Genomic DNA, 12,201 nt, shown 5'->3' with positions numbered 1-12,201 from the left:
AATCTGTCTATGGAAATTTCCCCTAAGATAACTGTACATCTGCAGTCAATGTAGCTTTATCATACAATTTTGGAGAAAAACATTTTAATTTACAAGTTTAACACATTAAACAGCAAGGGCCCTGCCTGGTGGAGAGTCCTTGAGCAAGTCATTGAATCCCTACCAGCTCCAGGCGTGCTGCTGAGCAGCTCACCATATGTTTTAACCTTCATGTGGACAGCAGCGAGGAAGAAGATAAATATGTCCTTCAGGGATCAATATACTATCACAGGATCACCGTTCCTGCCAAGGATCATCAGTCATCTTTTGGTCAGAGCCACAGAATTTGTGCCAAGACCCTCTTTCTAAAAGAGGCCCAGAGATCCTCCTGAGGGTCGTTCATTTCTCCAAGGGTTAGAGATGCAGCATGTAAGCATCGCTTTAATCAACTCTACAGTAGCAAGGCAGCCCACTCACAGTGACAGTCAACACAGTGGCGGTGGTCCCTGCGGAGACCAGGCCCAGAGAATCAGAAATGACCTCGCTGCATTATTTCCTTTGAATTACTGCCCCGGACCATATTGTAAAAGTCACTGGGGGGAACGTTCCTAGAGCTATGATCAAGGAGGGCCATCACAGACCATCAACATCCTGCTTTATGGCTGTATTCATCACCATTATATACTGCTGTCCTGGGTCACAACCGTGTTTGGCTGATATAAACGTGAAGAAACCTCTGGGGTACGTATTGTTCTCTCGGTATAGTATAAATAAATACAATTGAGGTCCACATTAAATGTGGGAATAAAATCGATTCATTCATAAATGCTACTCTGTCTCACAGCAACAAACACTGGGTCACTATAAAATCAAATAGAGCAGAGTACAGGATTTGTCTTGGTGGCACTGGAGCAGAGACTAATTTAAAACTTGTAGATCTTGAGGCAGAGCGTGAATCCAAGTCATCTTAGCTAATTTCACATTTGTGCTAGTGCTCAAACAATTATTACATTAATTGATTAGGCAATTGAAAAGAAAATCAACCAATCACAGTTTTCCAAACCAATTTTAAGCTCTTCAAAATCCGGTCGCTATTATGTTTTTCAGAGGCTGTAGCTCAGTTTTGAAGCTAGAGTGAAGATGCTGGTATCATATGAAAATAGAAAACCTAAGGAATCCATTGGTACCAACCATGTCCTACTAGCTTTGGTGCGAAGGAGGCTTAATAACGTTATGCTAAATTAACATGGCCATTTTCAAAGGGGTCCCTTGATGTCTCACCTCAAGATATCCGAATGAAAATGGGTTCTATCACCGTAGTAGCCATTTCATTGTAGTGAGTTAATTTTTTTAAACTTGATCTCATTGTATAAAATGACCTGTTGTGACCTCTAGGATAATCACAGCCTCATTCAACTTTACAACCACAAACTAGAGACCTAGGGCATTCAGAGGATGGATGGCTTTCCTCGGTAGACTGACAATAAGGGGGTTTCTGAACAGTTTCCAGAACAGAAGTGCCAACCCAGAAATTGCTGCAGCAACTTATGAGACATATTTTTTATTTCTGTTTCATGACTAGAAGAACTTGACACACAGTGCTGAGCTGCATCTCAGATTAATCTTCAGGTTCCCAGAAGTACACCACTTCTATGTGACATCTACTGTTGACTTTTTATCTACTCCTGAACATCCCCTGTCACCTACCCCTTTAAAGAAAGGGGAGGAGGAGGCGGAATGTTAAGGGGTTAAAAGATCATTTTCAGCTTCGGTAACTTGTCATTACATAGTATTTTGATATTTCATAGGCTTAACAAGCAATTAATAAAAAAAATCTGAAGCTTTGAACAATCATTTGTTGCAGATGCGGTCTGTGCAACCTGTATGCCATTCTGCCACACATCAATAAAGAAACACGACCCTTTGGACGACCCCGATGAAAAGATCCTGCTAACAAGCACAAGTGCCTCTGTGCTGTGACAGACGAGCAGAGAGCTAAGACATACGTGGCTTGTGTGTCACCACAGAGCAGCAGCTCTGAGCGGAGACACTGAAGCACTATAATTGGGGCTCCTGTTGTAGACACAGGGAAATAAAAGTAAGGAGTAGGTTGTTATTCCTCAAAGAAGTACTGCATGTCAGGCATTTGTTAGCAAACGTAGAAGAAAGTAAGTGACTATACTTTTCCCAGTATTAGATAATGCAATAAATCTTAAAAAGTGATGAAATCTGTGCGGTATACTTTTGTGGCAGCTGTTGTGTGTGCATGACCTCCCTTTAAAGTAGTGTTACAGTGCAGGGAGAAGCTACTTTACTCCAGAGAATCACCGCTGCAGGTAAAGATTACCACACAGCAGACGGAGTGGAAGAACAAGTGACAGAGAAACAGAGAGAGTGCTTTACCACACAAAATATTTCAGGCAACAAATTCAATTTGAAGTGAGGTATTACATCCTGAGTCTGCACGCAGACGGGCTGACAAGCTCTTAGACCCTCCACTCAATAAAACCAAAACAAGACCTCACATCAGATGCTCTCTCCGCCCCGTTCCTCACCTACTCATCCATCTTAAGTCGACGCACGATGGCATGACGGGCACGAAGGAATGTGAACACAAAAAGTAAATAAAAAGGAGCTACTTTGTGATTCTTCAGTCGTCAGTGAATACCTAGACACACTGGCTGAGCGCATCTGGCCAAACTATGTAAACAGGAAGCATAGTTTCCTCTAACAGCTACTACTAAAGTGCTCTGTAGTACAGCTATAAACTATCAGCTATCCAGCCACTACATACAGTCTGCAGGATAACATATTTGCAACTACTTCCTCCACTTAAAGCTGTCCCTTACATTGAATTTCCAACATTTTCATTTCAACTTTTCCTCTACTTCTCTCTCAGTAAGTGCTTTTCCATTTTACCAACATGCTTTTCTACAACTCCCAGAGAAGATGTCTGAACGTGGTGCATTTGAGTATACTGTATGCATGCAGCCAAAGAATGTAATTGCACTGCTGTTAGCAGAGTAAGAGCAACTGTTGTAGTTGTTCCAGTTGAGAAAAAGTGCCTCAAAGTCAACTCTACTAGAGCTGCAACAAGAAACCGATTTGTGTGAACTATCAAATTAATCGGCAACTATTTTGACAATCAATTAATCGGTGTGAGTAATTGTTCAAGAATAAAAAAGTAATAATCCTCTGATTCCAGCTTCTTAAATGTGAATATTTTCTGGTTTCTTTACTCCTATATGACAGTAAACTGAATATCTTTGAGTTGTGGACAAAACAAATCATTTGAGGACGTCATCTCGGGCATTTTTCACAATTTTCTGACATATTCTAGACCAAACAACTAATCGATTAATCGAGAAAATAATCGACAGATTAAGCGACAATGAAAATAATCGTTAGTTGCCCTATTCTCAACACACCTAATGCTGAAGTCACAAGGCAAATTTCTATCTGTGGCTCCTCTGTGTTTAGAGATGATGCAATGTGGTGCATCTAGAGAAGAAGACACTAAACGAACACTAAAGCTGCTTTCACATTTTAAGAGACTTGCACTTCACTCACGGCGAGGTAAGGCACAGAGCCTTGCAGAGGCAGCAGGTAAAATATCTCTGCAAGGAACGCCAAATTCACTGATTCTAGGCAACAGCAACAGTTGCAGCTGTTATCATTGCTTTGAAAGGTCAGCGGCAACGAGGTCAAAGTTGAAATAATTTGAACTTTGAGCACAGCGCTCGGTGGCGAATTCCCACCAATCTCCCCATAGGAAAACAATGGCACAGCCAGTGCAGAACGATTTTACCGCTGATCATGTGTAGACGGCTTAAGTGTTTATCAAGATGTTTCTGTTAGCTGTCCTTCCTACATACTTTGGCAAAATAATGTTCTTCCATCTTCTTCATCTTTTCATTTCAGTGGTTTGTCTGATGCTACCTCAAAGCTTCTTAAAAACACTTTAAAGTATAAGTGATGTAGTTTCACTTACAAAGTCACTGAAATACATTTGGACTTCTGAATATCAGAACAGATTGATTTTATCAGAAGAAAACTTACATGATCAAAGACTTTGAGAAAGATAGTGAAAACTCGGCAAAGAGACTCATTAAAACGTGAAATGTTACAGCTATGTTTTTTTTCTGTTTCACACATACACACAGCAAGCTGTTCTCGTTGAATGTGGGATGGTAAGAAAGCGGATGTCTGCCTCACACGTTTGCTGATACACACAGCGTGGCTCAGAAGCAGCCTTGTATTATGATCAATGGCGTTTGATTAGCAGAATTCAATGAAGTGCAGCTACATAAGAAAGTGTGTCATGTTGATTCATTGCACTGCACAACAAAGTTTACACATTTACAAGTTGTGTGTGTGTACATAAAAAAAGTAATGACATTACCCAGAAGCTCCATGGCATCGTCCTCGTCCTCCATCTCTTCCTCTGCGACGGAGGGGGCAGGGCTATGGACCGAATCAAAGGAGTCCTGGGACAACATGGCAGCCAGGAGCTTCTTGTGATGCTGCTGCTGCTCCCTCAGCCCTTTGCTCTTAGTTTCCATTTTCAGGCTGAGGAGGCAAGCAGAGGTAGAGTCAGGGCTTAAGAGCTCACAAGCTAAAAGACTTCCCCACCCCCATAGAAAATAGGATCACCATTTATTGACACACATTAACATATGAGGACTTAAAATACATCAGTTGTTGCTGATTATTCCCCACACACAGCCTCTAACCTTTATAAAGTGCTTGAAAGTCGAATGTGAATCATCATCCACAATGACATGCTTTCAGCTACTGAGAAATATACCTACAAAATTAGCACGTTTTATAATAACTGTGTTCGTATAGTAATTACATCCTCTCGTCCTAATCTGTCAGGCTTGTATCTAAGCGGTGCAAAATGCTGCATTTGAATGTGTGACTACATTTAAAGTGTGTTTCACCACTAGTTGCATTTTGGCAGCTGTTCCATGGTTGTTAGGGACGAAATAACATACAATCATTTCAAGTGCCATGCAGGTGCAGAACACCTTGCTATAAATGGTTAGCAGGGAGGAGATAAGGAGGGATAATTGCTCCGAGGTAAGCAACAGAGAAATAGCTGTGGAACTAAGCAAAAAGCAGTATTTAGAGGATGTGGGGTAAAAAGAAGGAGGGCCTGTGCCTAGGAGGTTTTATAAACATGTAGCGGAATATGAGGTGTTTAAAGTGTCCCCTGTGGTTTTTAGTCAGCAGAGAGAGAGAGAGAGAGAATAATCGAATCCAAAGTATTAAGAAGTAAGAAGTTAGTTATAGTTTTAATTCTTGAATCATTGAAGTAAAGCAAAGGGAAAAGCAGACTTTTTATAAAAAATCATAAAATGTTTTTACAAATCCGATTCACTTAATGTTGCTAAAATCTAACAATGAACAAGAAAACTGCTCTTTTCCATTATGTCTGTGTTCTTTCTGCTTTTAATTTACATTACATACAAGGTTCATGCCAAGGTTTACGGTACATACTGTACTGTAACCATTTATAAACATAAGCAACAGGATGCAGCAACGGAAATACACTATTTTTCTGCAGAATCCATTTGCGTCACAGTTTACTGCAGCACCATAACTGTTGGCACCATATAGCTTAACAGTTCTCAGGCTGTCTCCAGGGCCGGTTAAAAAAATGAAAAACAATACATGAACAGGAAGAAAATGAAATGCTTCTCTTCACTTTTCTTTTTCCCAGGTGAAATTGTGTTACTTAACAACGGAGAACGAGAAATTGAAAAATGACCAAATAATATCTCCTTCCTATAAAGTTAAAGCTACCGATACAATTATGAAGGCAGACTTCTGCATTGCCTCTATATTGATGAAATTAATCTCCACATCCCAGAGGCTGAGGGCGTGGATTAGAGGGGTGGAAGAGTATTAATTTGATGCTAATCTCAGTTTAATGACTTCTATTTACAGATAATGGGGAAGGGTCATAAGATGACAGATATTTCTTCGTTATCTCCGTATGGTATTTCTGAGATAATTAGATCTGCTAATATGGGCGAGGAAAGGTGGTTGGTGTGATTCTGCCGGTTTTCCTTTCTTCTCTTCTTATCTATCCAACCTCTTTGGGGAAAAACTTTTACACAGTCAAGCAGAGAAAGTATATTGAGGACAACACATTTTATAATAAAGCAGGAGTTACAACCCTGTCTCCTACAAAATTACATTCCTATACAACTAAACTGCATTCTCAATTACGTTTTGAGGGAAACATATTTTCTCATGGATTACGGTTGCAGTTTTAAACTGTTTTAAACACTTGGTTAACATTTTAAATTGAAACAAAACAAAACAAAACTACTTGGTTGTGTTTAGCAAAAAACATAATGGTTTGGCTTAATGTGACTACATTTGTGAAGTCAATAAGATACGGACATAAATGAAAATAAGTGAACGGTTGACTTTTAGTTTCACACGGGACACGAACAGCGGCCTCCCGGGTAAAGGTTCTGTTTGACCCATCCAACCTCCTCCCTACGCAGACTCTGATTAGACACGTATTCGTAATACGTCAAAAACAAACATAATCCGCAACAAAATACATGTCCCTCGAAACATAATTCACAATGTAGTTTCATTGTATGGGAACGTCATTTTTAAGAGATAGGGCTGGGAAAGTAATATGAAGAAGGAAAAAAGAGAGAGACAGAGTGTGTTTGTCTTTTGTGTGGAGTAAGTTTTATTCCTCTGCACCACATTATGGGCTCATATCTCAGATGAAATTCTCTGGCTCGCTGTGCCTGCTGGCAGCTTCAACAGTGTCAGCTATTTTTTTCCACCCATAGGGATCAACCTCAGGTCATTAAAGACCATAAATAAGACCACAAAATCAAAGCATATGTAGCTGGCTATCATGATCTTTCCCTGTTATTATGTAAAGTAAGGTGCTGAGAAAAAGCATATAAGAGAAATATATAACAGGAGGGTAAGAAGAGAGAGAAGTACAGTTTATAGCACCAACAGTGGGAAAAGGAAGTCCCATTCCACAGGACAGACTGTCAAAATAAGCCATTTCCTTGAATACACTTCTGCCACAGTTGCATCTGATTTCCCATGTGCCCCGTGCACTTATCCATCTAGACTTTGCAGCCAATCATACGGAGAGCCACCACCACCTGTCAGCTCTCCTTGTGGTCCAGAGTGACAGGTGGGCTGGAATGAGGGACAGGAGCAAGGAGTTCCAAAATAAAAACAAGTAAACTTACCAAAGTAAGTTTACTTATGGACGGGTTTGACAAATAAGGTCAGGTACATGACAACATGTGGGGACTCTCGTCTGAAAGTGTATGAGCACCAGAGGGGATGGCCTACTAAGGCTCAGATAGGGCAGTGCTGGTCTGCACTGCCAGTTTTCAACTTGGTCAGAGAGAGTGGTCATTTTTATCTCATCTGATACAAATTATAAACCTAACCAAACCTTACTTTTACCTGGATCTGAAATGAATTGGTTATTTATCTCAGACAACTGCAACCTCTGTTTTTCAGCCTGTACTTGTTTACATTTTGGCAATTTGGCACCATTAAAAGTGTGCTAAATTAGCTATTTGCAGTTCCTGTTTGCAATGTGCTCCTAAACGTACAGAACTCTATTACTTTGATACTGAAGAAAACTGGAAAAGAGCACCTCGGTAGCTCACCGGGTAGAGCGCATACCATTAATGCTGATTTCTTGCCGCAGTGGTCCGGGTTCAAGTGCCCAGGGCCTTTTGCTGCATGTCATCAGCCCAATCCCAATGTCCCCCTAAGGCCTTAAACCCTGAACCCTCAGGGACTTGACTGACGTCACCTGGTAAATGGTTGAGTGTGAGAGGCTGCAAGGGCTTGAAATGGTATAAATATGAATGGGACAGCACTTTGCAGCTACATATCAGGTTACCTTGACAACGTCAATGTGGATTTTCATTTTATGTTTTTTACTGCCTGATTTGAACGTCTTCCAGGCTCTTGCCTTACGAGACGCGAGGTAGTCCAATTGGCAAATAATTAATTTACTTGTTTTTTGTCAAAACAGCATCATTAAGCAAAAATAAAAGAAACAGCTGATGAATAAACCAGGTGTGTAATATAGTTTATGCATGCTTTCCTTTGATGTCATGTGTTTTTTATGCACCATGTTAAATCCTTAATGTTAATGTAATGATTCTGTGTAAATTTAATACGCCAGGCTACTGTGTTTAACATCACAAAGCTATGAATTGTGGGTAATTCCCTCAAGCAAAGTGCAGAAATGCAGAAATTTAATACGCCAGGCTACGGTGTTTAACGTCACAAAGCTATGAATTGTGGGTAATTCCCTCAAGCAAAGTGCAGAAATGCGGACTTACGGAAAGCGTTCATAAAGGGCTCAAAATGTCTGCGAGGGAGCCCTCAAGCACTTGATGATTTGACAGTGGGACAGCCTCAAACCCTCACAGACTTTGCGGGAACACGCCTCAAAACCTGTGAGGGTGGACATCGGAGTTGGGCCATCCCCTCTGACTATGGGCGTTCACTCTTTCAGTTAAACCAACCAGATTTTGCTACGAGAGGTAGGCCAATCATATCATTGCTGTCAAACTTTTAAACCACTCTCCTCTCTGCTGGCTGGCAATTGCCATTTCAGTGCAAAATCGATGCAACCCTCCTCCATCCCATTCACATCCAGTTCTCATCACATCCAGCACCCCAGGGTTCCTTACATCATCAGAAGCCCCGCTACACATCACATCCAGACATCTTCAGGCATTTCTCTTCCCTGTACTACTCATGGCATCTCTGCCCCATAAAAAAAATCAATGACATTGCGATGGGGTCTTTTTGCCAAAGACTCTTCACATTTCTGAACTTAATTGGAGTACAATAACTAACCTCCCGTTGTTTTGTTGTTAGAATGTACCTGTAACTTTCACCTCATGCAGCATCTTTGCCTCGAGTCTCTCCCTACGCGCACCCCCATCTCTTCAACTCTCCCCCTGCGGAGGCGAACCTCACAGTTAGAAAGCTTACACCATATCCTAACCGTTTTTTCTGATCTCCCTCTTTTTGACTTTGTGGCTTGGCTAGAAAACAGCTCAGAGGATATGAAAGTAATCTCAATCCCCAAACAGGATCTGAAGTGGGAGCAAGTTCCCAGTAAATGCAATTAAGAGTTGATATAAATGATCTATTAGATGAGCCAAATTCTCCCCCAGTTAATAACAGAGGGGGGCTGTGATCATTTTGGGATGCTGCACAATCCCAAACACACACACAGCTGCACAAGTTTCTCACACCTCTTCATAGGTAAACATGAAACCATCTCATTTACAAACACACACAGAGCAGAGCTCATCAGTGAGCCCACACACATCCCTATCTCCCAGCTCAGGCTTCGAAATAAGTGATTTCTCCCTTTAATCCACCCATACAGTAACCTAATGAGATTAACACTCTGTGTATGTCAGCTCAGGCCCGCGCATGATTTATGGTTTTATATCCGATCGTCTTCTAATTAGTCGTATCAGCAGCTGCAGTGCGTGTGACACACACACACACAGCAATAGTAACATCTGGCAGAGAAGTCCAAAAGTTACCAGGCTATTTGGAACTTGGATAGTTTAGCAAACACATTCATTTACCAAAAAAAGCTTCCTGAGAGGGCGACAAACAATTTAACAGTTCAACGCGTGACGCACTTATATTGTCAAAAAACGGGCCATTTTTAAAATAACAAGCACAAAATTCCTCTGGCCTTGAGCGAACAGAAATGAGGTTAGCTTTAATTTCGAAATTGGGTTGAAGCAGTATCATGGCAAGCATGTTTAATCGCTCCTTTGAAATGGGATTATCAAACCCATTCAGATGGGCATTCCTCAGGCAGTCACAGTTAGAAGTCTACCTCCTCATTTTTAAAGAGCCAACAATAGCTGTGTGAACTTTCTTGAAGTTTTAAACTTTTTTTCCATTTAAATGATTCACACACACACACACACACACACACACACACACACACACACACACACACACTTATAATGCCAATCACCAACCTCCCAGCAGGGCTGCTGTCTCCACTCCAGCACACTTCAGTTTTAGCCCGAGGGACAGGGGGTTGCAGCATCTCAGAAGCCAGCGGGTCCGCGTCCTCTTCTTCCCGACCAACCCACTCCCCCACCACCCGAGGGCGCACCGCTGAGTTATAGCCTCCCAAGTTCTGAAAGAGCAATAGAGAAAGAATAAGAGGCAAAACCATACACTGAAGAGGGCAGACAGAAAGACAAAGATGAGGATTTAAAGGTCCCATATTATAAAAAAGTGAGATTTTCATGTTTTTTTTATTATAAAGAAGGCTTAAGTGCTATATAAATACTGTGAAAGTATCGAAACAGTCAATCCACAGGGAAATTCACACAGCCCCGTATTCAGAATCTCTGCATTTGAAACAAGCCGTTAGGATTTCTGCCCATTTGTGATGTCACGAATGTACAATATTTAGACCCTTGACACAATTTTAAATGTGAAACAATCTAAATGTGTCCCAGTTTATTTACTGGTTGCAGTGTATGTGAATGTCACGACTTAAGCTGTTGACTAGCAATGTTAATGCAATTCTGTTGCAATTCTGTCAAAATGCGCTAAAACGGAGCGTTTCAGACAGAGGGTAAATACAGGTATATTCAGGCCGACAGTATGAGGAAAATAAAGGTTTTTTTTAACATTACAGCATGTAAACATGTTCTAGCAGAACCACAAAATACAAGTATGAACCTGAAAATGAGCATAATATGGGACCTTTAAATAAAAAAAAAACACAGAATGAAAAAAAAACTTTAAACTTTACTCTAATATAATGAAATTATAACCAAAACTACATTCTTCACAATAACAATGTCTATTCTTAGTATTAAAAAGCACCGTAGTATTGTCTGAGATCTGTCTCCCTCCCATTCTGCTCCCAAAGCCAGCCGGCACACATTTACAACCTGTCTCAAAGATATGTCTGCTTGTCTTTGACTAAATCCAGGATAGTATCAAATGCTATTGTCTCTGCATGATCAGAGCAGGTGTTTAGTATTCATTCACTGTCCCGTCCCACAGAGAAAGAAGGAAAATCTCTGGGCGGAGAGCCAAGGACGTTGGACATGTACTGCCGCACTGAGCAAAAAGTGAAGTCCCTGTCAAAACATATGCTGCATCTCTCATCCAAACGCATCATTTCCAGCATCTCTAGCCTGGGCAGCCGCTGCACTATTGTGTTTTTGGGAGAGAATTGGGACCAGGCGAGGACAAAGACGGAGCTCAGACAAAGCTTTTGCGTGTAAGATGCACACTGAAGCGGCAAGGGAGTGGGAGACATGCTTACTGAAGTTATCACTCTCGCATATCACTCCCATGAGATAGCAGTTCATCATCAGAAAAAGAGCTGTGCTGCTCTGTCAGCCGAGTGAAAGTTATTAAACATGGCTTTTATTTGATGCAGCATGAGCGACGCTGCAGAGTGATGAGTGACAGAGCTTTATTTCCACCTGTATGTATGAGTTTATAAAGACTCCAGTCTAGTTGTTATCTACCTGGTCGAGCTCATCAGAGATGGCGATGCCTGCAGAGAGAAGAAAACGCTTTAAAGCACAGAGAAGCATCTGTAATACAGTTCAAAATCCAGGCTTAGGCTGCTTCCGAGCTTAGTGGCGGGCTTGTAAGATTAGCCGCTCAATCCGGTTTCCCCTCAGGATTTACAGTGACATTTGCAGAAAAGGTCTACGCTTTAGTTTTGTTTGTTAAGATGTGTTAAACACTGCTACTCTGCCGAGCTACGTCCACTCACTGCGTGACAGACTCTCCAGGGCCTTGCCCAGCTTCTTGCTCTCCTGCAGGATGTGGTTGAGCTCGTCAAAGTCTCGGCTCTCCCTCCAGTCCCAGGACGGGTACTCGATTGACCGCGGCACTGGACATCACAAACAGAAACACACATATATATTCTGTCACATCTTCTGAGACCACCACAGATAATGAGATTAATCTTCTGGAAATAACAACAATAAGTCTGATTAAATAAGAACAGAATAAAAACAAGGGACAGTTATTCAGGACTTTGTGAATTACTGCAGGACAGAGTGGAACGGAAACACTGGCAGAAAAGTCAAGAAGTCTCTTCCAGAAGCACAGAGCTCACTGGACGGAGGCCAGGGGACAATGTCTGTCAGTCTCTTTGATTAACATTTAAAACAA

At 41.4% G+C, this 12,201-nt stretch overlaps 1 protein-coding gene across 3 annotated transcripts in view; it reads right to left on the bottom strand.

Annotated features, from left to right (window-relative positions):
- The window catches only part of c21h8orf34 (chromosome 21 C8orf34 homolog), a 73,250-nt gene that overhangs the window by 42,718 nt on the left and 18,331 nt on the right, over positions 1 to 12,201 (bottom strand). For all 3 annotated transcript variants that reach the window (XM_074622000.1, XM_074622001.1, XM_074621999.1), the window contains exons 4-7: positions 11,798 to 11,917; positions 11,544 to 11,572; positions 10,023 to 10,186; positions 4,382 to 4,548 (exon numbers count right to left, since the gene is read on the bottom strand). In XM_074622000.1, coding sequence (XP_074478101.1) covers positions 4,382 to 4,548; positions 10,023 to 10,186; positions 11,544 to 11,572; positions 11,798 to 11,917 — 480 coding nt within the window. The remainder of the gene's footprint in view (positions 1 to 4,381; positions 4,549 to 10,022; positions 10,187 to 11,543; positions 11,573 to 11,797; positions 11,918 to 12,201) is intronic.

This window comes from Sebastes fasciatus, chromosome 21, assembly GCF_043250625.1.
Source record: "Sebastes fasciatus isolate fSebFas1 chromosome 21, fSebFas1.pri, whole genome shotgun sequence".
Taxonomy (NCBI): Eukaryota; Metazoa; Chordata; class Actinopteri; order Perciformes; family Sebastidae; genus Sebastes; species Sebastes fasciatus.
The sequence above is the reverse complement of the archived record's forward strand: the minus strand, read 5'-3'. Positions and strand labels throughout refer to the sequence as shown.